The following is a 24,531-nucleotide window of genomic DNA, read 5'->3' on the forward strand; positions in this document are numbered from 1 at the left end:
TGAGAATTTCTATTCATAGGTTAGCATGAAGAAATGAAATAAACTTTATAAAATAATAAATAAATTATGACTCTTTCTACATTCTTCAAAATGTGCAACAAGAAAATCTTTACAGGATTAGAATGCACATTCTTTCTTAGTGTTATTACAAATAGCACTCTTATACTTGTCTTAAAGTAATTAGGAAACTCATTTGATATATAGTCAGATAGTTTATCTGTTGTGCTTGCTTATGTTTTTTTGTTCAAACTTGTGTTTGTAAATTTAAAATTGTTTGCATGTATTAAGTTTTAGGATATTTGCTAAACTTAAATGTTATATTTCAGCTATTTACCTATACACATGTCCACTTTCTACCAATGATTTGCCGAAGTTGTAACATTTTATTTTAATATGTGTAAAAATGTGTTACAAATGTTATATATAGTGCTTGTACAATTTTTTTAAAAATCATTGGTAAATGTGTATTGCGTTTGTCCCACACTGAATTAAACTCATATCTACTACATGAATTTAACATACAGTATATATTAAGCACGTATTAAATGCGTATGGGTTTAACGATATGGGTTATACATCATTTGTTTTGCTGAATTTTAATTCATGTACTCCTGAGTTGTTATGTTCATCAGTGTATGCTTTGTTAGTATATTGTGAAATCTTTTATATTTTGTCTCATTTTAAAAACAGCATATAACTTCTTTCCTTGAAATGTTGGTAATAATTTTATATTAATATTTGTGAATGTAAAGTGATATCAGTATTAGAAAATGTTTTTTTATCCCTGAGTATGTTTTTTTTTTTTTATTTTTATATTTTGTTAAATATCTAATGTAACATGTGTAAAAGTAATGTAGATGCTTAACCATTAATATTCACTAGAAATTTTATTGTTTTCTGTTCAGTATTTATTTTCATGGATTAAGCAACATGAAATTCAAATGATTTGAAAAAACCTTTTTTTGTTAATATTTTACCCAATAAACAAAATTAAGAGGAATCATACATATTCCATTCAATACATTTTCCTAGATGTCATACTGTAGAACATTTGCTTGAGATTATATTTGTCAGGTAACATACCTCTTGTTTAAATATAAAATGTTAAAATATAAAATTTGAACCTATTTAATCACAAAATACATTTAATTTTATAGACCAGGGTTATGTATTTTACTTTAATATGAGAGACAAACAAAGGTGGTATGATTGACTCATTTCTTTTGTCATTCTTGCCGTGCTTCCAATTACTTTTTATAAGGTCCATTAGTTGAAAAAGAGAAATAAGATTATCTGAAGTATAAACATGAGTTATGAGATTTTGTATTAGAAAAGATAAATTTTACCTTACAGGTTGTTTATGGAAATTAGACATTTTTCCCCATGGCAAAAATTACTGAGGTTAACCCTTTTCTGGTAACACATTTTCTATATTGTGAGTAACATGCATCTGTGAGATGTCTCCATATCAAAAATTGATTTTAGGAGTGATTTATTGAATAAAACTTTAAATAAACTAAATCTGTTTTATTTGAATCATTACAAAAAATATTTACAATTATGTACAAGGAAAAAATTTACAAATTAAACTACTTTTTTTTGTTTTAAATAAAATCCATAATCCAAAACTACTTTTTCACACTAGGACCAAAAGAATTATGCACATTTTTTTAACAATCTATACAACATGGATTTTCACACTTTATACATTTGTATGCTGTTTGCCTCCTTTTTTGATAAGGAGTATGTATACCTACGTGTTTTTCTCTTGGGAAGCTTATCACAAATTTCCTGACAACCACTGCCTGTTTCTTTAGGCTCCCCAAGAATATTTTTTATAATTTTTTTAAGGTCTTCAGGAAGGTTTGGAATTGTCAAACAACACTGCACCTGCTATTTTATTAAACTATTTGCTAATAAATTTATAAAATCAAATCAACTCACCAAAGGCATCTCATCACAGCTAGCATAGATAATGCCACCAGAATTTACAAGACTAAACCCAATCATGTTGTAAAATATGTCGGGGGCCACCGTATCGATCATCTATTAGGTGAATAATTGGCAATAATTTTGTCTAAATTATCCTCTCCTGATTTTGTTGATTTCTAAAAACTTATTATTTCCAGTTTATTCTTAGATTCATCTGTAAATTTGGAATTGTGCATTAAAGATATCATATTGATTGCTTTACTTTGTTTAGGTGCATATGATAAAAGTGTCACATCTTTACAAAGACCATATAAGCTTGATCCCATTGATCTTTTTTGTTAGATAGTTTTACAAAGTTCCAACATAAGTTAAATTGATGTTTTTAATTCATTAACTATTTCCAATGACAAAAATCAATTGTCGGCAATGAAATTGCGCTTGGAGTGTTCAATAGGTTTCGTTAGCCAAACAACGCTTTGTGATGGTTTACTTAATTTTTGTTCTTCACTTGACAGTGTAAATCTATCACTGTTTTTTCCCAAGTACATATACACATTATACAAATATGAAATATGTGCATCTGTTATGTTCATTATTTTTAGTCTGTATCTTGCTGGTTTATTTAGCATATAAACCCAAAAAGGACACCTCCCTCTAAAACTCACCAACATTTCATATATACAGCCAGCCATGGTTCCCAATTTCAAATGAATTTTGACAATTTTTTATGAACTATGAAAATAACAATGAAATTGCTGCACCAGGATCACATTTCATACATTCCTTTCTAGTTGTGGCATTGTCAAGCCTTAATGCCAGTAATACAATTTGACGTGTTTTCAAAGACATGACACCTCGAAAAATAGGTCGCCCTATTATTTTATTTTATTTTATTATATAAAATAATGACGCAAGATCCTATCTTCCTGATTTAAAAATAGCACAAAGTATCATAAGCCCAATCAGACTTTCAATTTCAATGACATCAGTGTCTTTGTAATTTGGGGAGTTTTGGTTCATCAGTTTTTCTCATTGCTTCCAGTTTTTGGTTAATGCAACTACTATTTGTGTAATCATCTCATTGTCAAACAAAAGCCACCATACATCTTCAACATTAGGATTTTTCCCAAGTGATTTTGCATTTGATCGCAAAGCAGGAAGTTTAATCTTCATAATATTTCTGGCTAGAGTCTTTGTAAACTTTGGCTCAGTTGAACACCAATTAAAACAAATTTTTCCAAAAAAAATGCATTGGTTCACTTCCACAACTTTTTGAATAACCTTCACCTGAGGGCCAGGAACCACATCTTCCATTAACCCTTTTATTTGCCCCATCCTCAATGTCTTGCTTGTCTAATTCGGACTCACTGTTGTGTTCTGAATGTTCTATTTCTCCTCAGCATTGTAGGAATCATCTCTCTTTTTCCTGTTTAGCCTCCGGTAACTACCGTTTAGGTAATACTTCAGAGGATGAATGAGGATGATATGTATGAGTGTAAATGAAGTGTAGGAATTGTAGGAATCATCTGAATCAATTCTTCATCACTCAGATCTACCTTTTCTTCAGGAAGAGCAACCATTGAAATTATTTTTCTTGTTCTAATCAAAAATATACCTGCCATGCTGAAAAAATAAAAAAATTGACATATACCAAATTGAAATTTATATATTTGCACTAAATTATGTTTAAATTATCTATTTTGTAAATTTTTTTCTGCAAGCATATTTTTTTTGATGAACAGAGAAAGACAAAGAGAAAAGTTATGTAATCAATAAAGTGATCAGTAAAATATTTTTATGCTGGATTTCACGGTATTTAGGAGAGAAAATAAAAATATTTAACAAAAATGAAACGTTAAAAAAAGTATTTTATGAAATATAAAAAAAACTTGAGAAAATCAAACTTAAATCCTTAGCAAATACAATCAATTGTAAAACATATCATAGGAGGTATGATATGTACCGCATACATTGTAGAAAACAATGTTTCAGGTAATACATGTCTGTAAGATGAACACAAATATCAACACTTTAAGTAACAGCATCTCTCAGATGGCATATTTTTTAATTAAGTTCTTTTTGAAGTCACACCGCACCACTGTTTAGCTTCAAACTTCACAAACGTTATTTGCAATGTTTAACCTAAGCATACACTGAAGGAACAAACAGTGCTAAATTATAAAATGTGGAGAATTAGCAAACCTAAGCGTCTGATATGTGTTACCAGTTGCGGGTTAAGGAATGCATATCCACCAAGTTTGAATGATAAAAGACTTACTGACAAAGCCCTTTGTTGTTTGGTAAATTACTTTGTAAAAATCATTAAAAAATGCAAGTCCTAAATATATTTGTAAAAAAGAAAACTTTATTTATTATAAATTAGTTTAAAAATGTATGCAATTATGAAAATATAGTTATCAGTAAAATACATTGAACAATAAAAATATAATAAATAAATTACAATCTAACAAAGGTCAACAAATTTTCTTAGACATAAATGAAACTAAAAATTATAACACTTATTTTTTATAAAAATTCCTACAGCTAAACCTAATATTTAATCATCTTTTATTATTATCTTCTGTTTGTATAATTAAAAAAAGGAAAATATTTATAGTAAAAGAACTGACATAAATATTGGCTTTTCCCATTTTTTTTTGTAAAAATTTAATATTTATTTAATTAACAGTCATAACAACAATAAGCTTTTATTGGAGAATTTTATTTTATGCCATTTTCTAAGGTTTTCTAGGCAAATGAAAGAGTGAATCCTTTTCCAGAAGCCTTTATTAGAGAAACATTTCTTTGAGAAGAATGCTTTATGTTAATTTAATATTCACAATCATCATTATACACATCCAGTATCATTTAACATTTATGATTTTTGTGGACAAGTGTATTAATATAGATAAATCTGTTCTTTGAAAATAATTTTTATGCGCTACAGCATTAAATTTGAAACATATAAACTCCAATTTTGAGTATTTGTTATGTAATGAACAATTGTATTTGTGGTATTTAAAAGTTTTAAATACCACAAATATATTATAACTTTTAAATACCTTTTTAATTAATTAAAAGTTATAATTAAAATATTCAAATTTTGTTATTATTTATTTAAAGTTTAGTAAAAATTGCATTTAATACAGCTTAATATTAGAGAATCATCTTTATAAATTTTGAGGAAATTATAGTTAAGTTTAGAAATTGAACTTGTCTTAAAATAAATATCTACTACTCTATGACATAAAATTTCAATAAAAAACACTAACAGTGTTTCTAGTAGTTGTGATTGTAATTTCACTAGGAAATTTAAAAAAAAAAAATTATTATAGCACTGAGTAAATTCTTCATTAGTGAAATTGAAAATTGTTATTGTAAACAATTAGAGAATGATATCAAATGATATGCTAAGTACTGTAGGTGAAGTGCAGTACAAACAAGTGCAATTATGTTACCAGTTGCAACATATAAATGAACACGACGAAAATTCTTGTGTAATTTTTTGTAATGAGGACAGTTTCTTAAAGGTCCTGGATCATGAAATCCAACCTCTTGACCAATTCCAGCTCTCTTTTCAATCTCAGTTTTGGCAGAAATAAGTTCAAGAAGAGGTGGTACAGCGTACATTCTAATGATTAATTCCAGTAAGAAGCATGTGCTTAATGTTACTTCCTAAAACAAAAAGAAAAATATAATTCATATCTTAAAAACAATTACAGAAAATAATTTGATTTATTATTAACATTTCCTAGAACTGATAGTTAAGAAATGTTAGATAATCTTAGAAATCTTGGGGTGCAAATTGTGTTCTACACAAAATTGGTTTCAGATTTACTTATCTACTTGTTTTCTAAGAAAACAAGTTTATTGTAAAGCAGAAAAAGCTTCCCAATAAAAAAATTAAAAGTTTATAACATAATTCTGAGAAAACTTTGGAAATAATTAACCAAAAAAATATAATTAGTTACTTATATTAAAAAGTTATAAAAAAAAATTTAATTTTTAATTTCCTCAAAACTAGGTTTCCGATGAGACAAATTTATTATAAAAAAAGATCAATTTTAATAGATTTCTACGCACTTTAGTGATTACTAGCACTAAAGTTTATATTTTCATTGATGAGATGAAAAATAGAGTATCTCCCATTAATGCAAAAGATTAGTTAAGCGCAAACTTAAAACTCTTATACTCAAAACTGTTCAAAAAATATGATTTTAATAAAAAAAAATCTTTAAAAATGAAAAAAAGAATAGAGAAAAATAAAAGTAATAATAAAAAATATGTAATATTTTATTACTAAATTATAAACAAGCTCATTGAGCTGGTCTAGCGGTTAACTCAGCATCGCAAATCAGTTGTTTAACAGCTGATTTTCAAAGTCGAAGGATCTGAGGTTCAAATCCTAGTAAAAGTTAGTTGCTTTTATATAGATTTGAAAAATAGACAGTCGATATCAGTGTGATTTGGTGGTTGGGGTTCAATTAACCACAGATCTCAGGAATGATCGACCTAAGTCTGTTTAAGACTACATCTCATTTACATGTCATACATATCATCCTCATCTCATTGCACCATGAAAGGGGTTGCTTATTGTTCACTAGTTGAACAGATTACAACATACAGATTAGGAAAATAAAATTTAAAAAATTAACAATTGTAAACTCATGAAATAGTAAATTAATTTTGATTATTGAAGCTGGTCAATTTTCAAATTAATATTATAAATCTTACAATCCTAATAACATAGGAATTGGGATATTGAACAGTTCCCAACATAGAACATTTAGAATAAGAAATTAACCCTCCACCCAGACAAACAGGAGAAACATGAACCCAATTCAATTATTGTAACCAATAGGGTATTCTGTGTAATCTGTTTTTATTTTTTATTTTTTGTAATTTCTTACTGAAAGATCAAAATCATTTTTATACCTAATTTCAAGAACTTATTCTTTTAAACGACGGGTCAGGAACCTTTTTCAATGCCAGAGATGGATCGACGTCCTGTATAGATCTTGCACTCATAAGCGGATCGATAGCACCGAGGTACAGGTTCCATGTTTTAGACGATTTGCATGGAAGCGATCATTTCCCGGTGCAAATTGTAACTGATGTTACAAGAAAAATATATCCCATCTCTAAAAGATGGTTGTTTGAAAAGGCAGATTGGACGAGCTTCACAGCTAGAACGATACTCCCTGAAACAACTGGAGTTATCGAGGACGATGTCGACGCTATAACAAATGCAATACTTGAGTCGGCATCGGGATTCATTCCCAAAACATCTGGGAAACTTACGAAGAAACCCGTTCCATGGTGGAACGATGAAATAAGTGAAGCTATTAAAAGAAAGAAAAGAGCGTATAACGTCTTTAAGAAACGTCCTACCACAGAAAATCTTATTGCCTTTAAGAAATATGCAAAACGTCTCATGATAGATTCTAAGAAACGATCCTGGCAGAAATACGTGTCATCCATCGACAGAACCACTAATGCATCAGACGTTTGGAGGAAAATGAAGGCGATTTGTGGGCGTAAATATTTTTCTCCCATAACTAGCCTTCAAGATGATGATGAAATTAAAGACACTCCAAATGAAATTGCAGAGCAATTATCCAATCACTTCGAAAAGGCCAGCAAAATGGCCAACTACGAAGAAGATTTTCGGACCAAAAAAGAACAACTTGAAGGTCTACTAAATTTTAGAACTGAATATAATTACTTATATAATGTACCATTTAAAATGGAAGAATTTGTGAAAGCGTTGGAAAAAGCAGGCAACACAGCTGCTGGTCCGGATGAAATCCATTATAATATGATCAGGCAGCTGAATACCACTGCAAAACGCAGATTCTTAGAATTGTATAATCAAATATGGCGGGATGGAATGTACCCGCAGCAGTGGAAAAAAGCTCATGTTGTTCCAGTACCAAAGAAAAAGAAAAATTTAACAGATCCCAATAGCTATCGTCCTATCTCCTTGACGTGCACTATGGGAAAAATATTCGAAAAAATGATTAATAATCGACTCGTTTGGGTTTTGGAAAAAGAAAACCTGATATCACCATATCAAGCAGGTTTTCGTCAATACCATTCTACCACTGATCAAACTATTAACTTAGAGAACGTTATATATAACAACTTTATTACAAGTAAACATTGTGTTGGAGTCTTCTTTGATCTTCAGAAGGCTTTCGATATGACCTGGCGTCATAGTACAATGCTCCAGATACATGAATGGGGCATTCGTGGCAAACTGCCAATCTTATTGAGAAACTATATGAATGACCGTACTTTCCAAGTACGTGTCAACAACGAATATTCATCTATAAAAATCTTGGAAAATGGCATACCACAAAGTTCGCCGTTGAGCGGTACTTTGTTTACCATCGCCATTAATAAATTGATATTAGCCATTCCAGTAGAAATCAGCAAAAGCGTCTACGTTGATGATTTGGCAATTGTATATGCCAGCAACAAGACTGCTATGGTGAAATACAAATTGCAATGAGCGATTAACGCTCTAAATCAAGTTGCAAGGAATAATGGATTCCAATTTTCACCAGAAAAAACGTGCTGTGTACACTTCTGTAGGAAGAGAATTCCTCATCAAAGTCCTACGTTGACAATCGGCAATAATCCAATACAATATAAGGGAAATGTGAAATTTTTAGGACTAGTATTGGATAAATCCCTTACATGGGGATTACACATACAGTACTTGAGTGTTAGATGCAAAATGCCCTAAACATTATCAAATGTTTATCGAACATTAATTGGGGCTCAGATAAAGAGATATTATTGCGATTTTATAAGGCAAAATAGTTTTGTTCAATCAAAACCAGACTACGGATGTATTGTATATTCATCCGCTAGGAAGTCGCATCTAAGAAAGTTAGACGTTATTTATAATAGCGGAATAAGATATGCGACAGGCGCTTTCCGCACAAGTTCCGGAATTAGGTACCACGAATTAAGAAGAAAACACGAAATTGCTATTCCTGAGACACTAGCAATTTCCACGAGAGAAATACTGCCATGGCTCTTGCGGCGGTAAATACAAGGTTGGATCTCTCTCAGGGAGAAATAAAAAAGAAGCCAGCAGTGATCATCCAACAGGAATTTTTAGCCACCGTCAGTAACTATGAAGAACATATCAGAATTTATACTGACGGCTCTAAAACTGAACATGGTGTTGGATGCTCCATATATGTAAATGGAGAAGCCCACTTTTGGAAACTGCCAGATATGGCCAGTGTTTATACGGCAGAACTTACTGCCATTCAGCAAGGTCTTCGCTTCACAGAACATTATTGCGAAGAGAGAGTACTAATTTGTTCCGATTCTCTAAGTGCACTTGTTGCAATTCGGAACAAAAACATTAAGGATGTCTTAATTTCAAACATCCTGTCCTTTTTATACGTTTTAAATCAACGAGGACAGCGATGCGTATTTGTATGAACTCCAGGGCATGCTGGTATTACAGGTAATGAGAGCGCAGACGAAGCTGCCAGAAAGGCAACAGTCTGCGATGATTTGGTTGCGTTTGCTGTAAGAGTGGCAGATGTTAAAAATTGTCTAACTAACGTAGTAAAAAATAAGTGGAATACTGATTGGAGAAGTTTAAATACAAAATTAAACTCGGTAAAAACTTCTCCATATAAATGGAAAAGCGACGTGAAGTTGATTCGCCGAGAAAAAGTAGCTGTGACCAGACTTAGAATCGATCACACGCGATTAACAAATTCATATTTGTTAACTGGCGATGAGAGACCAATGTGCGGTGTTTGCAATAAAACACTTACAATTAAGCATCTAATAGAAGAGTGTACAATATATGAGGACCTCAGAAAGAGGTTCCGTCTAAGAAATGGTATTACTGCTGATTTAGCTAATGGAAATGAAAGAAAAATAGTTGCATATTTACATGCCAGTGGACTTCATAATAGTCTATAAAAATGGAAATTTTAAAGCTGTGTTAAAGAGTCTCTAAGAGGTAGTTTCATCCATATATGGGAGTCTCGAAGCGTGGCACGTTTAGTGACGGGAGGTAGCCCTCTTGCCTAGGCCACCCTGGCTTGTCTGCATTCAAGAGCAGTGAGTCGGGGTGTGTCCAATGATGGCATGGGGGACCCTCAAGGGTGGACTGAGGGCGCGAGGCTATGGGTGGGCGCAATGCATGCCTGTAGCCTGTTTATATGGAGAGTCAACTGCCACGGCATCCTGGCGCCACTGATATTCTGCAAACGGCGGTTCTGGTCGCCCCGAGTGTGCTAAAATTAACAAATAATCGAGACAGGCAGAAGAAGATAATGGTATTGATCACTTGTATTTTTAATTTCATGGTTTTTTGAGAACTTTATCTCAAATTTTAATATCAGGGCCCTTTACACCCTGTAAGTGTTGTGCTTGTCTTTGTTATTTGTGTTTTAATGTTCTGTGTAGTTTGTGTTTTTAAATAAAATGTAAGGGCCCTTTACACCCTTACATATGACGATCCTGATGGTGATACTAATTTCTTTCTAAGAACGTGACGAGGGCACGTCACGTATTACTTTAGTAGTCGATGCCCGTAAAAATTCAAGAAAAAAAAACATTGGAAGTAATTTAAAATAGAATCATTTATAATTTTTAATAATCTTTATGTGTTATTATATTTCATCGTGCTTTATAATGGAAATAATCATGTAAGTTTTACATATCACTAAGTGTAATAATGATTCTGCATTATTACATATTCATTTACGAAACTTTTGTATGTAACATTTGTAGGCTTAAAACAAAATAGGAATTCAAGGAATAAAATAATATTCCTGTTACTTCATTAATTGTTAACTGAAAAATCTGATCATAAATAGAGCTAAATTAATTCAAAAACTCTCATATACTATAAAAATTAATCATAAAAGTGAAAACACTTCTAAAAACATTTTGTTGACCATTTTTTTACTCAGCTAATCAGTAGTTTTCCAATTAATTCATGCTTATTATTAAAATGTTACACTTTATAATAAGATGTAAGGGAAAACAGCATGTTAGTTTTAAGTTTTATTAAGTTTTCTTATCTTCTCCAAATTTTTTAGTTTACTTAAAACAAAAAAAAAAATCATTTCTTAAGCTTGTTAGTTTATAAAAATGTTACTGTGTAATAATAATAATAATAAATAAAAGACCATTTTGTTCTCTTAACAGTTATACAAAAATCTATTAACTACATTAGTTGCATTAATTTCTCATTTACTGATATGTTCACATCAATGGAGATTTTCAACCCATTCAAAGAAAAAACATAAGTTAAAATATTCCTTAAAATAGGTTGGTTTCCAAAATACGTACTATATTATATTTATTAAATATATTTAATCTTTTAAAAATTATGTTGCTTTCTAAATTAATACGTATACTGCATATTTCCGAAATCTCATCTACAAACTCAATTCATTTTTTCTCGTTATGGGTAGTTGTTGTAATGGTAACTAGTATGTCTTTCTCATATTACAAACATACTTTGGACATTATATTATTCAAGATTTTACATTGTTAAACCTTCATGTAGATGCCAGTAATAGAAACAATAGTTTAGAAAGTCAGTAATGCCAGTAATAGAAAGCTTTTTCTTGAATTGCAAGTTATTTTTCTGTTATAACAATGTTTTTAGATGAAAAGAGGATATAATTACAGAAGAAATGATACTTGTTTGTACGAGTAATTATATTTGGAAATTTTTAATTTTGACTGTAATTACTTGTATAAACAAGCCATGAAGAACAGAAAAATCTGTTCTTTGTTGTTTACATTTGAAGCACATAAGGTTAATGCACGGATACATCATTTCATCTGGTGATGCTCTATTTGGTACCTTGGTTAACTGCAATGTAATGGTGCATCACCTTCTACTTGATTGTACATGCCAATAATATGTGACATCAGATAGCAGGTTTAAACTGATAACAGAATGGTGGTGATTTAGGTGATAAAGAAGTTAAAAATGATAAACTTTTTAAATTCTTGAAGTTAGTTAGCCTTTAATTTTAGTTTTAATTTATCATATGCTACTTTTCATTTTTGCAGGATCACCTCTACACTCCCCTGTTAATTTTTTACAATCCATACATGCAATTTAATTTGTTTCATGAATATTGATTTTTCTGAGCAATTTACCTCTAGTTTGCTTTCAGGTTTCTTTCATTACTGGGATTCATTTACAATTCTTATCTCAATTACTTACAGTGTCCCTTACACTATAAGAAATCATTTGAATAATTACGCTTATTTATTACTAACTTTTTAATTTTGTTAAAAAACTGCTATTTTTATTTTTTATGAGCTGTAACATTGAAAACTTTTGTTATTTATATCTTTTACATCCTTTCCTAAAGTTTCATTTAAGTTTTACATAGTTTGAAGAACAAGTCATTGTTTGTGTTTATCAGGCAAGTATAACCTACTTTTCTAAAAAAAATAATGGGTAAAAAACTTTGCTGAGAATAGTATTATATTTCTAAAAAGAAATAGTCTCTTCTGACAGACATAGCATTGAAAACAACCTTTGAGAGTCAGCTGGTTAGAATCTTTTAGTAAAAGCTAGGTAGTAAAGGATGGAATTAGTACCAGCTGATGGCCATGATAAATGATATTATATTATTGTGCACATATAAAAATCTACCAAACATGAAGCTGCTAGACAATATGGTAGTAACATATAGGTGATTTTCATTCATGAGCATGAATCATTTTAATTATTTACATTCAAGGTGCTCATTAGACTTTGTCACACTATGATTCCAAGAAATTGATTTTGTTGAATAATGAGATATTAACTGATAAGAAATTAAAATAGCCAAGAGATAACAAAGTTGCTTTGATTTCAAATATGTGAAATAAATTGATGAACAACTCATGAAAATTCTGTTTATCAGCAAAAGCTAAATAATGCTAATACTTATTATTCTCTTTTATATCTTACTTTCCAGGGCATCTTTATTTATTTGTATTATTTACTCCTGCTGCAGGTGAAAACAGAATTTTTAAATGATTTAAAAATTAATTTTTAAATGATTTCTACGTGTTTTTTGTTTGTTTAACCTCTGAATTCACCATTAGGTATTGCTTCAAAGGATGAGATGAATGATTTGTAGCGTGTGTGAAAATACCAAAGGCCGAGACGTTACCACTCACACCATAAAAGCTGGCAGCCTACACGTTTTATCATTTGTTTACCTTACTTATTTACTGTAAAAAAGTTACTCCTTTAGGGCGTAGGTAAATTTTAATAATGAATTATTTTAATTTGAATCAGCTTATGGGAAATGTTATATCTTTTGTGGTATATTAATGGACAAGAATAAATAAAATAACAACCACATCTAAATGGAATAAACACAAATAAATGGAGGTAAAACTGTTTGGCGTTTTTAATAAACTAAACTCTATTTTTTGTAGTTTTAATTGTTCTTACCTTCGGTAACAAGGTTAATGAAGGGAGAATGAGCTTTTGTGGTGCGAATGACAATGAAAATGGATGTACAAAAAATGAGTTGAACTGGACTGGAAAGAATAGAAACTTATGACTTGAACCAAAGTTTTGCTTCACAATGAAAGATATGATAATATGATTAGCTGAAAGATGGCCACTCTTGTGGTCTTCTTTAAGGACTGGTTGGGTCACTGAAGCTTTATTATTAAAACGTGTTTTAATCCTCATTATGTAAAAAAATGTTAAAAATTCAGCCCAATTTTTAACTTGAATAATAATATTTAGATACAGAATAGTTTTTTAAATAGTTTCTAGGAATTACCCACATTTTATAATCAATTAAGTTGTTATTTGTAAGAAATAGAAAACAAAAATTTTTAAAGCATAAATTATGTATCACAATATAATATATATATTATCAATTACTATAGTTATTACCTGTAGCATTTTTCCAGTATTCCACGGATAATTTAGATGATTGAAAGCAATAAGTGTTACAGCACTGAGAAACGTATTCATCCCAAAATATTTTGGAAACAATACTTTTTGAACTCTACCAAAAGCATGTCGAGGAAGTGAGAAATATAAAGATAACCCTGAAAAAAAAATTATACATCTATACATTACAGTTACACATTTTTCCCCCTATACAGTATCAGTGAATTAAGATGTTTTAAGTAATTAAGCTGAAGTCGAGTGGAAGCTGGTGTTGCGGTCGGACGTATTGTTGTGCGCTCTGTCTTATACTGTTTTTTTCGGATCAACGGTTTTTATATCTGATTTTTGGAATTGGGAATCGACGGTGGAAAATTTTCGTAAGTGTTTTAATATAATTTGGTAATTTTTGGTTGCGGACTTACCTTTTTATTGAATTTTTTATCTGAGTAGCCTTATTGCTATTGGCAATGAGGTTCATAGTTGACTGCTGGTCGCAGTGATTAGTGTGAGTTAGTAATGGTGTACCTTAAGTTGTTTTCAATTCGGGTGTAGCTTATGAAAGCTACAGTGGATGGCACAGTGGCTACAGTGGATGTTTTCTGCAGTGGATGGCATAGACAATTGTAACTGGCATCAACTGTGGATAATATTGTTTATTATTCTTCAAATTATAAACTTTTGATATTGGAATTAATTTAATTAATTTCGGTTGTTGTTATCTCTTGATAAGATAGACTGCTGTAGCTTAGTTTATCAAGCTATCAACTATATTTTTTTAATTTTTTTTTGGACACGGAAGTCTGATAGTGCAAGTATGAGGCGCAGAGATTCGCTCCCTTTAGAGGCAACAGCCGCTCAAAGTAGAAGTCAACAGAGGGTGGTGCCTATCAAGAAATTAGAGGACAAATGCAAGAAGAGACCACGCAAAGGGTCATCAGAAGAAGAGGAGCTACCAGATACTTTGGGTAGCCTAATTTATCAACTGGGACACACGCTGGCTTCCCTAAAACAACATATGGGGGCTGGACTTAGCAAATACATTGGTACGCATGAGCAGGAGCTCAGAGCAATTTATGAAGGCCTGAACGCGCTGGCTGAAACGCCATCCACAGCAAACATGGTGACGCAAGCCACACAAACGGATCTGCCAATAACTGAAGATAGCATGGAACATATTCTTTCTAAGGATTTAGAAGATGGGGAACTGTTAGAACTCCTACACAGAAGGTGGCCCGATTCCTTGAGGAGTAAGCTAAATTTGGTGACAGAACTCCCTCCTGACAGGGAAATTACATGCAGTCTAAAAGACTTAAAGATGATGGGAGAACAAGAACAAGGCCCCAAATTAGTCGCAGGAGACATTATAAAAGATGAAGTTTCAGTCATTGGAGACAGCACTACAGAAAAAAAGAGAAGTAAATATAAGATATGTTACAACTCTGGCGTACCTGAGAGGGAAACCCTTGCTACATTGTTAAGAGCGGTCAGGAGGGTTATATCTCAAGTACCAGATGCTGCGTATATTTTGCAGGCAGGGAATATTGGAAATTACACGAAGAAGATCCTGTCCTATTTGTTAAGGAATAAGGAAACGCCAGTATACATATTGACGCTTCAAGGAGATTCAAGTGTAAGGTATGTGGGAGTGAATCATATACCCATAAAGAAAGCTACACCACTAGCGGATCAAAGTCGTACAGTAATCGTCAAGGCTGAGGGTAAGACGTATGCGGAGCTCCTTAGATCGATGAAGGGTGCGGTGACAAGTGAGGAGGCAAACAATGTAATAGCACTGCGCAAGGGCAGTAACAAAGGGTTACATGTAAGGATCGAGGGTGCAAAAAATGCAGAGCACATTACTTAGGGATAAGGCGGCGGATTTGCACGTTGATCTTAAGTGTAGAGCCACCAGAAGAGCTGTTGTCCACATCAGAGATGTAGAGTTTGAAACATCAGAACAGGAGGTGATGGCTGCAATAGCAAACAGGGTTGGTCCAAACGAAGAGTTTAAGATATCATCAATCAGAAGAGGGTTTGGCAGGACCAGGAACGTCACGGTTATCACCTCCTATAGAACAGCGTGCAAACTCGTAGAGCAAAGGCTCAGGATAGACTGGATAAGTTGCCGATCCTATATACGCGAGGACGAAGACAGGTGCAATCGTTGCTGGGGGACAGGACATAGACGTCAGGACTGTAAGGGCCCAGATAGGTTGGAACTCTGTTTCAATTATGGCGGTCGAGGTCATAAGATTGCTGATTGTCGAGAACCGAAGCAGTGCCTCAACTGCAGAAGCAGAGAACATAGGACTGGAGCTTGGCAATGCAAGAAAGACCTACGTGTATAGAACATTATTTGCTAATGTGAACAGGAGTATCCTCGCTCATGATCTAATTGCACGAGTCGTCGTCGAGAGAGGAGTTGATTTCCTTGCAGTTGCCGAGCCGAATAGATACGAGGCAGCCAAGTCATGCTGGATCGCTGATACTCAGGGGGATGTTGCTATTATGGTCATAAATCATAATATTCACTGGAGACTCAGGTTTAGGGGGTAGGGGCATGGTGGCATTGGAGAATGAAACCATGCCCCATCATCACTACACCATCATCATGCCCACTATCATGGGAGTCATGATAGTGGGTGTGTATGTGTCACCCAACATAGAGCTTGCGGAATTTACTCGCTTCGTAGATATCCTACAGGGATTAATTACTAATTCATCGAAGAGGTTAGTTATGTTGGGTGAATTTAATAGTAAAATGGTGATGGCTGGTAGTAGTTACACAAACAGGAGAGGACAGATCCTGGCGGACCTGCTTGAGACTACTGGCTGTCATTGTATAAACGACGGCATACCCACTTATGTAGCAAGAGCCCACCAGTCGGTGCTGGATTTGGCCATCCTGAATAATAGATGGAAAAGTGAACAATATGACTGGATGGTCCTCCTTGACGATGTAGCTAGTGATCACCGCGCAACGATACTAGACCTGAGAGATGCGAATTTCGAGCGAGTGGAGAATCCTCTCCTACCAAGTTTTTCAGCGGAACAAATTGAACTAATAGTCAATAGAACAGCTGATAGACTAAAAGATAGGCAGCAGCAGACCCTTGAAGCTTTATCAAATATAATTAAACAAGAGATAGATAGAGTGGCAAGTAATGCTGCAAGGAGACGTAATGTATATTGGTGGACGACCGAGATCGGGAATATGAGACAAGAGCTCCAGTCCCTTAGGAGAAGAAAACATAGACTTCTTAGAAATGGTAGGGAAGATTACCAGGATATAGCAAGAAGGTATATTGAAACTAGAAGGGCCCTTAACAGAGCAATTAAGAAAAAGAGAGTGCTGGAATAATCTCTGCAGTGAGCTCGATACTGACCCATGGGGCCAAGCTTATCGTATAGTAACTAAGAAGTTCGGCAGACGATTACCTATGTTGGATAAGGCTAATGCTGAAATGCATGTGGCGAGATTGTTCCCTAGCATGATAGCCAATGATAGTGGACCCACACCATGTGAGAGCAGGAGGTTTACTATAGATGAACTGCAACTAGTGGCCAAAAGTCTGACTTTAAAGAAGAGCCCCGGACCAGAAGAATCCCTGCAGTGGTGATCAAAGGTTTAGTCCAGAAGACTCCCTGGGAAGTATTAGAGGTTGCCAGTTACGGTTTAGAGAGAAGAGTTTTCCCCGCGTGTTGGAAAGAGGCCAGGGTGGTGTGCGCCTTCCTAAAGGTGCACCTATGGAGGAGGACGACACTTACAGACCCCTGAGCCTATTGAATACCATGGGGAAACTCGTGGAAAAAATGCTGGCGAGCCGTATTATTCGGGAACTAGAACAGGGAGTCGGGATTAGCCCAAACCAGTATGGTTTCTGGCGTGGGCAGTCCACTGTGAAGGCCATCTGTAGGATTTCGGACTGGGCTAATGAAGTCCGAAGAGGCACATGGCGCACAAGACGCATTCCATTAATGATTTCACTTGATATAAAGAATGTCTTTGGCTCAATCAGTTGTAGTCACATAAACAGAGCAATGGCCACAAAGGGATTGAGCCCTTATATATGTAGGCAAATCGAGGACTATCTTTAGAATATGCTTGATTGAAGGAAGAATTCATTTTGAGATGCAAGGTGGGATGCCACAGGGATCAGTCCTGGGGCCGCTGCTGTGGTTGCTAGTTATAGATGATCTCCTGCACAGAATGTTCCCTGCTGGAGTTGAGGTTTTGGCATATGCAGATGATCTCGCTGTACTAGTTGAGGGCAGGACGGTAATTGAGGTCCAAGAGAGGGCGAACGCGGCCTCTCAGATCATTAATGAGTGGATGATTTCTAGGGGTCTGCAGTTGTCATTGGAAAAATGAAGGTGTATCGCCTTCACTGGAAGAAGAGTACTGGATCCTATTACTATTTTCATCAATGGTAAAGTTATAGAAGAGGTGCATAGTTTGAAATACTTAGGAGTTACCTTCCAGAGGAATTGTAGATACACTGACCATATAAGTAACATATGTAGGAAGGCTGAAGCAATGGTAAAGAGTCTTAACATTATAATGGCAACGCAGAATGGCCCTAGAGCATCAAAACGCAGATTGTTGGTGTCAACGATAGTATCATCATTGATGTATGCTGTTCCCGCATGGAGTCACGCTATAGATATCAGGCGTAACAAGGAGAAGTTAGTGAGGGTGCATAGGAGAGGGCTCCTAGGTGTGGTGGCTGCGTATAGGACAGTGTCCTATGAAGCCCTTTGTGTTCTCGCCGGAGTACTGCCGATAGACCTCATCGCGAGATATAGAGTCGAAAGATCGAAGGGCAGAGCAGATCAAGAGGCCAAAGATGAAGTCAATACTACCTGGCAGGCGAGCTGGACTAATAGCGGTGTGGGTCGCTGGACAAGACAACTCATCCCGGAGATCGAACCATGGATAAGAAGAGGTTTTGGCGAGATGGATCACTTTTTAACGCAATTTTTCACCGGGCATGGCTCATTTAATAATTACTTAAATAAAGTAGGAAGGAGAGCAGAGGCAATCTCCATGTATTGCGAAGAGATCGACGATGCAGAACATACTTTCTTCATATGTGAAAGATGGGCCGCCCTCAGATTTGACATGGTGATCGACGGGATGACTCCCGAAGCTATAGTACCTTTTATGACTAGTCGGGAATCCAACTGGAAGAAAATAGCGTGTTACACCAGACAGATCTTATCGCAGAAAAACATCGACGAAAGGAGAGTGGGTTTTTGATTTAGGTTAGTGAAGGGAGGACAGCCTCAGCGGGGAGAGCCGGCATGTCGAGGTGTGTCGGTTCCAATGAGCCGCTGGGGATTCCTGGGGATATAGTTTAGGGAATAATAGAATAATAAAACACAAGATATAGAGAAAAGACCTCGACACCATGTCACGACACCCCAGGTATGGCGTGGTGTCTGAAAGGGGCATATAAAATAAAAGATTACTCTCAAAAAGATCTACCGGTAAGCCGACCTGCCATGCCTGTATATAGCTGGTAGGCGGGAAGGCCTATTTGAGTATAAAGACACTCCCCTGGGTGGCGTAATACCAACAAGTCGGTCCAGCCCAGGGGAGCTGAGAAAAAAAAAGAAGTAATTAAGCTATAATTAAAATTGCTAATCATTCAATAATTTTACTCCAAAAATTACAATGCAAAACAACAGAATAAACCAGTATGGCTTGTAAAATTCTTGGGTGTGGTGCATATTTGCCGGAACATATTGTTAGCAATGCATTCAACGCACGTATTCTGGTTAGCTATTTACCCCAAAAATAAACATATTCATCTAAATATGACTAAGACAGACATATATAAAAATATTTCTCTGTTACTGTAAAAAATACTAATCAAGTAGAAATAGCTCCTGAAAAATAATTAGCACAATGATATCTGTGGCAGAGTGGTAGAGTCTCTGCCTTTCAGGTAGACATTCTGCTCAAGTCATAGTACAAAATTCATTATCATCCATCATAATGACTAATCTTGGGCATCAGACTGTTTGTAACTATTGCAGGAATAAGTAAATAAAATACTCATTATTTAATAAATATTCTTATGCATATATAAATAGTTCTGAAACTACATTTGTTACAAATGCTACAAAAAACTGTTTCCATTAATAAGTATTAAATTAAGGTACTTAGTGAAGAGAAGGCTGAAACATTATTTTAACCAATAAAATATTACACCAGAATGATGATGCTGCATCTGGAACATCTTATAGATGAGTAATCTGTAAATTGAAAAAAATTAACTTATAATTAATTTTAATATAATTTAATTAAAACATTAATTACTAATAACTACAAATCAAGTTACTGCTGGGTACATTGTATCTGCATGTTGTTGGAATTTAATAATGGCACTAATGGCTACAGCCATTGATGCCACTTAAAACACAAAAAGACTAATGATATACGATTAAATTATCAATATCTTACCAGACAAAATTTAACAGTCCAATTCTATACTAAATTTCCAATTTTGTATAAATTTTTCTGTAATTAATTAATGTTTTTTTTAGTATAAATTTAGTATAATTTTTTTTCTGTGGAATTTATATGTACTTTTATAAATTGGACCAACTACACATCATTAAAAAAAAAAAATTCTAGGCAATTAATAAAACATGACAGTGTTATTCTTTTAAATGTCATATTTAATAAATTAGTATGGCTAGTTAGTACAAAGGCTAGACAGTATTTTTGTTAGCTTTGGTGATATTCTCAACTAATTTTCTAAAATAATTTTTTGATTGCATTATTCTTTTTTATATACCTGATATAAATGTCATCCAAAACTGAGAACCAAAATGAGAGCAAAAGGCAAGAAGATATGTAATCATAATAATAGATGATGGTTGCTGAAGTGAATTGTTTAATGAAGATGATAAATCTGGTGATGACTTTGGTGAAGATGTGTAGAGTAAAGATACAACTGAACTCACAGTAATTACACTAACTATATGAGCTGGCTGTGTTGTACCAAATAATATTCTGAAACAATCAAAGTGATTTAATTATAAGAAAGACTAATTTATCTATTCATGTATCAGAATATAAAAATTAAGTTTTTAAATAAAATTATTGAAGATAGAAAAATAATAAAAACAGAATAATGACTATTAGAATACTTGACTAACCTTTTCACACTCAAAGTGTTACATAAGCAACAAAAAGAGAAGAGAATAAAAAGTTTTCATGCAAAATAAATGTCATATACTATTTAAAAAATTTTCTATTTTTTTCAAGTTTATTCATATTAAAATATATCATTAATGAAAGTATAAAGCTTGACATTTTTCATGCTATACAAAAAATTATCTCTCTGCATAGCAGTTATGATTGGTCAGTTAGTCTCTAGTAGCTTAAATAATAAAATAAAAATTATACTAACTAATAAAAAGTATAGAAAAATATATAGTTTATGTAACATTATAGTGCCCAAGTTCAAAACAACAACTTGCCTTTTACGAAATAAAAACTAAAGATGTAAATAAAACAAAACAATTGTTGATATTTTATATAATCAAAATTATAATCATTTGAAAAAGGGTGCATTAATTTTTTACTTCACACATTGAAATAAAATATTCCTATTGCACAATGTACAATTTGTGTGCATCTTGTTATACAATAAAATTTCATTGGATTATCAGATGATTTCACTTGCAATAAATTCAAACCAATTTTTTGATTTGAAGTATCAGTCGTTAAGATTATTAATATTTATTATACAATACAAATATTCTATCTAAAATTTAATATTATATCCTATGGTTATTAATAAATCCTAAAACAAGTTTTCAAATTGTAAAAATAGACTGAGAGATCTTGTTCAGCTAAAATTTACATTTCTTATTTAAACAATGTAAACTGATTTTCAGTAAATAAAAGAGTTCTGAATTTGCATTTAAGAACATGCAAGTCTTAATAAAACATTTTAATGGGCATATCATATTGATTTGCAAAAGTATATTCAACTTGGCAAACAAATCAATTGGAATTGATTTTAACATTCATTTTTCTTAAAATATCTATTGCATTAAACATGGCTATACTGTTCTCAGGAATGATGTGTAAAATTAGCTTGTGATTTATATCTTTGTTAGTAAGTCTTTTTTCTATGAGATGATTTGATTAAATGATATATATAGTGCTACTTACTATTTATGGATAGTGCAATCATTGCAATTTAATTTGTATAATTTAGAAAAAAAAAATTGAGGTAGATAAAAATATTTCAAATCCTTGACAGGAATTGAACTTGAATGTGAGGGATTAATTTTTGATTGGTGCATAGGTTATCCTATGGTTGGACAACCATTTTCATTTATTTAAAGAAATGGAATTTGTGTTTTAAAATTTTTTTCTAAGCAGTTTTATATTATAATCTGATGAACATGTTGTGAGAAGTTTGTTATCATGAAATTGTACCAAACATGTTAATAATAATATTTTATATAGCTTATACATAATTATTAGCTTTAGGTAAGGCTGTACAAAGAATATTATAGGATAATAGAAAAAGCTATTGTAAAGTGTCATGATATATTTATTCTTGAGTTGTAAAAAGGGTGAAAGAATTATATATCTTATAGGACTTCATTCCATAAATCAAGATGCCACTTAGATCTAATTACCCTCAGTTCCACATTATTAATCTTATAGTGGGATTGGTCAGATATTTTATATCTCTTAAAGTTGTGAAATACAGATGTCAGAAGTTCAAAGGAAGTTATTTTTTTTCTACAGCACTACTTTTATACTCATAGTAATTTGTACATCTGGAATAATGTTCACAAGTGAATATTATTTATTTATTTATTTTTTTATCATAACAAAAACTTGTAATATTTTTTTAACTCATCAAATAAAATTTGTAATAATTTACGAACTACAAGAAATTATGTTTCCAGAAAAGCTTTATTCCACAGCAAATTATAAGATTCTTTCATCTACTGAATCATTGGTGATGCTATTGTTAATGATCCCAGATTCAAAGTACTTAGTCTCTTCAATATGAAGTTGAATATTACATTTGTTCTCTGTTATCTCTGTCCATTTAACACAATATTTTTACAAAATTTAATGTGTATATAAATTTCATACTGTGCAAGCATGATATTGTGGTACTTATGTGCAGTATGTAAGACTTGCATGTTTTAGATAAGATCCTTGTATGTATACCATGTTTTTTTGAAGTTATTTAGAAGAATGATTTTATAATTGTGGATACTGCTGATATATGTGCTTGACATAGTTGAGCAAATGTGTGTCTATTCTACTTGATACTGTGTTATCTGGCATCACTGTAGTTTAATATTTTTACTCTTAGAGTGCTGAATTTATCATGTGTATTTTGCTATATAATCTTATGTATTTTGTTTGAGGTTCTGAATGGGAGACAGTTACCATCGACCCTGAAAATGTTGACAATGACATATAGTTTTTTATTATATATGTTTCCAGTGTGGGCTTTTGTCTATGGGTGATTTTTTTATTTTAGTTCTGCATATTTTGCAACATAAGGTCTATTAATACAGGTGGATAGTTATTAACCTGCACTACAGGGATGAGTTCTTCACTAAAATTATCAGGTGACTTGATTTATTTTTGATCATTTGCTCTTTATTCTATCCTGAGATCTATGGGATAGCTGAGAGAGAAAAAACAAAGAAAATGTTGATTTATCATGATGTATCGTGAACTGTCATGATGAGTAAAGAAAATCTGACAAAACAGAGGATAATGAAGAATAAAACATTGAGATAGAGATAAAATACTGTAGTTAAAGAATTTTGTTATTTTATGGAGTAAAATTACAGAGGATGCATGAAGTAAAGATCAAAAGCAGATTGGTAGAAACAAAGACAGCTTTTATATAATAAAAGAAGTCAGCAAATATTTAGAATGTAGAAGTATTAAAAGTAAGAGTTGAAATGATTTTTTCTTAAAAATATTTTCGTCCTGTGAGTTATTTTATGGAAGTGAAATGTGGTCAAAATAAACGAGTAAGGACAAGAGTAGAAGCCTAGTTTATAAGATAATATTGAAAATTAGGTAGATTAAAATACAAAATGAAGAGGTCTTATGAAGAATAGGATAGAAGAGAAGTGTGTTGTATATATACTAGCATCTCCATTGCAGCTACACTCGCACTATATGATTACTTGCGCTTCCCGTTGCGGTCACGGGCTCTGCTTCTGGGCCTCCTGTGTTCATTAAACTCATGCTTGTGAGAATAACAGTGATAAATGAAAATTAAAGCCTGTTTAATTTATAAAAATATCAGTGAAAAGTAAATTTTCACAGCAACAATTTGGTCAATACAGGACCCACTAATTGGTTTTTAGATTTCCCATCGCTGCTTCGCTCACAAAATACATAATCAGAGTTATAAACATAAATTACCATTATGATGTTACCAAATCTCATAAAGATTAATCGACCTAGTGGTAGCGAAAATCCAAAAATATAAACACAATTTACTTGTATATTCTTTATTGCCTTAAAATATTAAAACTAAAAAAAAAATGAAAATGGGTTTGGGTTTTAGATATTTATCTGAAGAGTATTTTCAAGCTCAAAACAACTGATTATCTCATTAGTAGTCAGTAATGGAAAAAATTTGCAATCATTGTTCGACATTTTT

At 32.7% G+C, this 24,531-nt stretch overlaps 1 protein-coding gene across 1 annotated transcript in view; it reads right to left on the minus strand.

Annotated features, from left to right (window-relative positions):
* Nucleotides 1-5,100: 5,100 nt before the first annotated feature.
* The window catches only part of LOC142318158 (transmembrane protein 205), a 38,652-nt gene continuing 19,221 nt past the window's right edge, over nt 5,101-24,531 (minus strand). The window contains exons 2-4 of the mRNA XM_075354702.1: nt 20,656-20,873; nt 13,850-14,007; nt 5,101-5,607 (exon numbers count right to left, since the gene is read on the minus strand). Coding sequence (XP_075210817.1) covers nt 5,305-5,607; nt 13,850-14,007; nt 20,656-20,873 — 679 coding nt within the window. The 3' untranslated portion in view covers nt 5,101-5,304. The remainder of the gene's footprint in view (nt 5,608-13,849; nt 14,008-20,655; nt 20,874-24,531) is intronic.

This window comes from Lycorma delicatula, chromosome 1 (assembly GCF_047948215.1).
Source record: "Lycorma delicatula isolate Av1 chromosome 1, ASM4794821v1, whole genome shotgun sequence".
Taxonomy (NCBI): domain Eukaryota; kingdom Metazoa; phylum Arthropoda; class Insecta; order Hemiptera; family Fulgoridae; genus Lycorma; species Lycorma delicatula.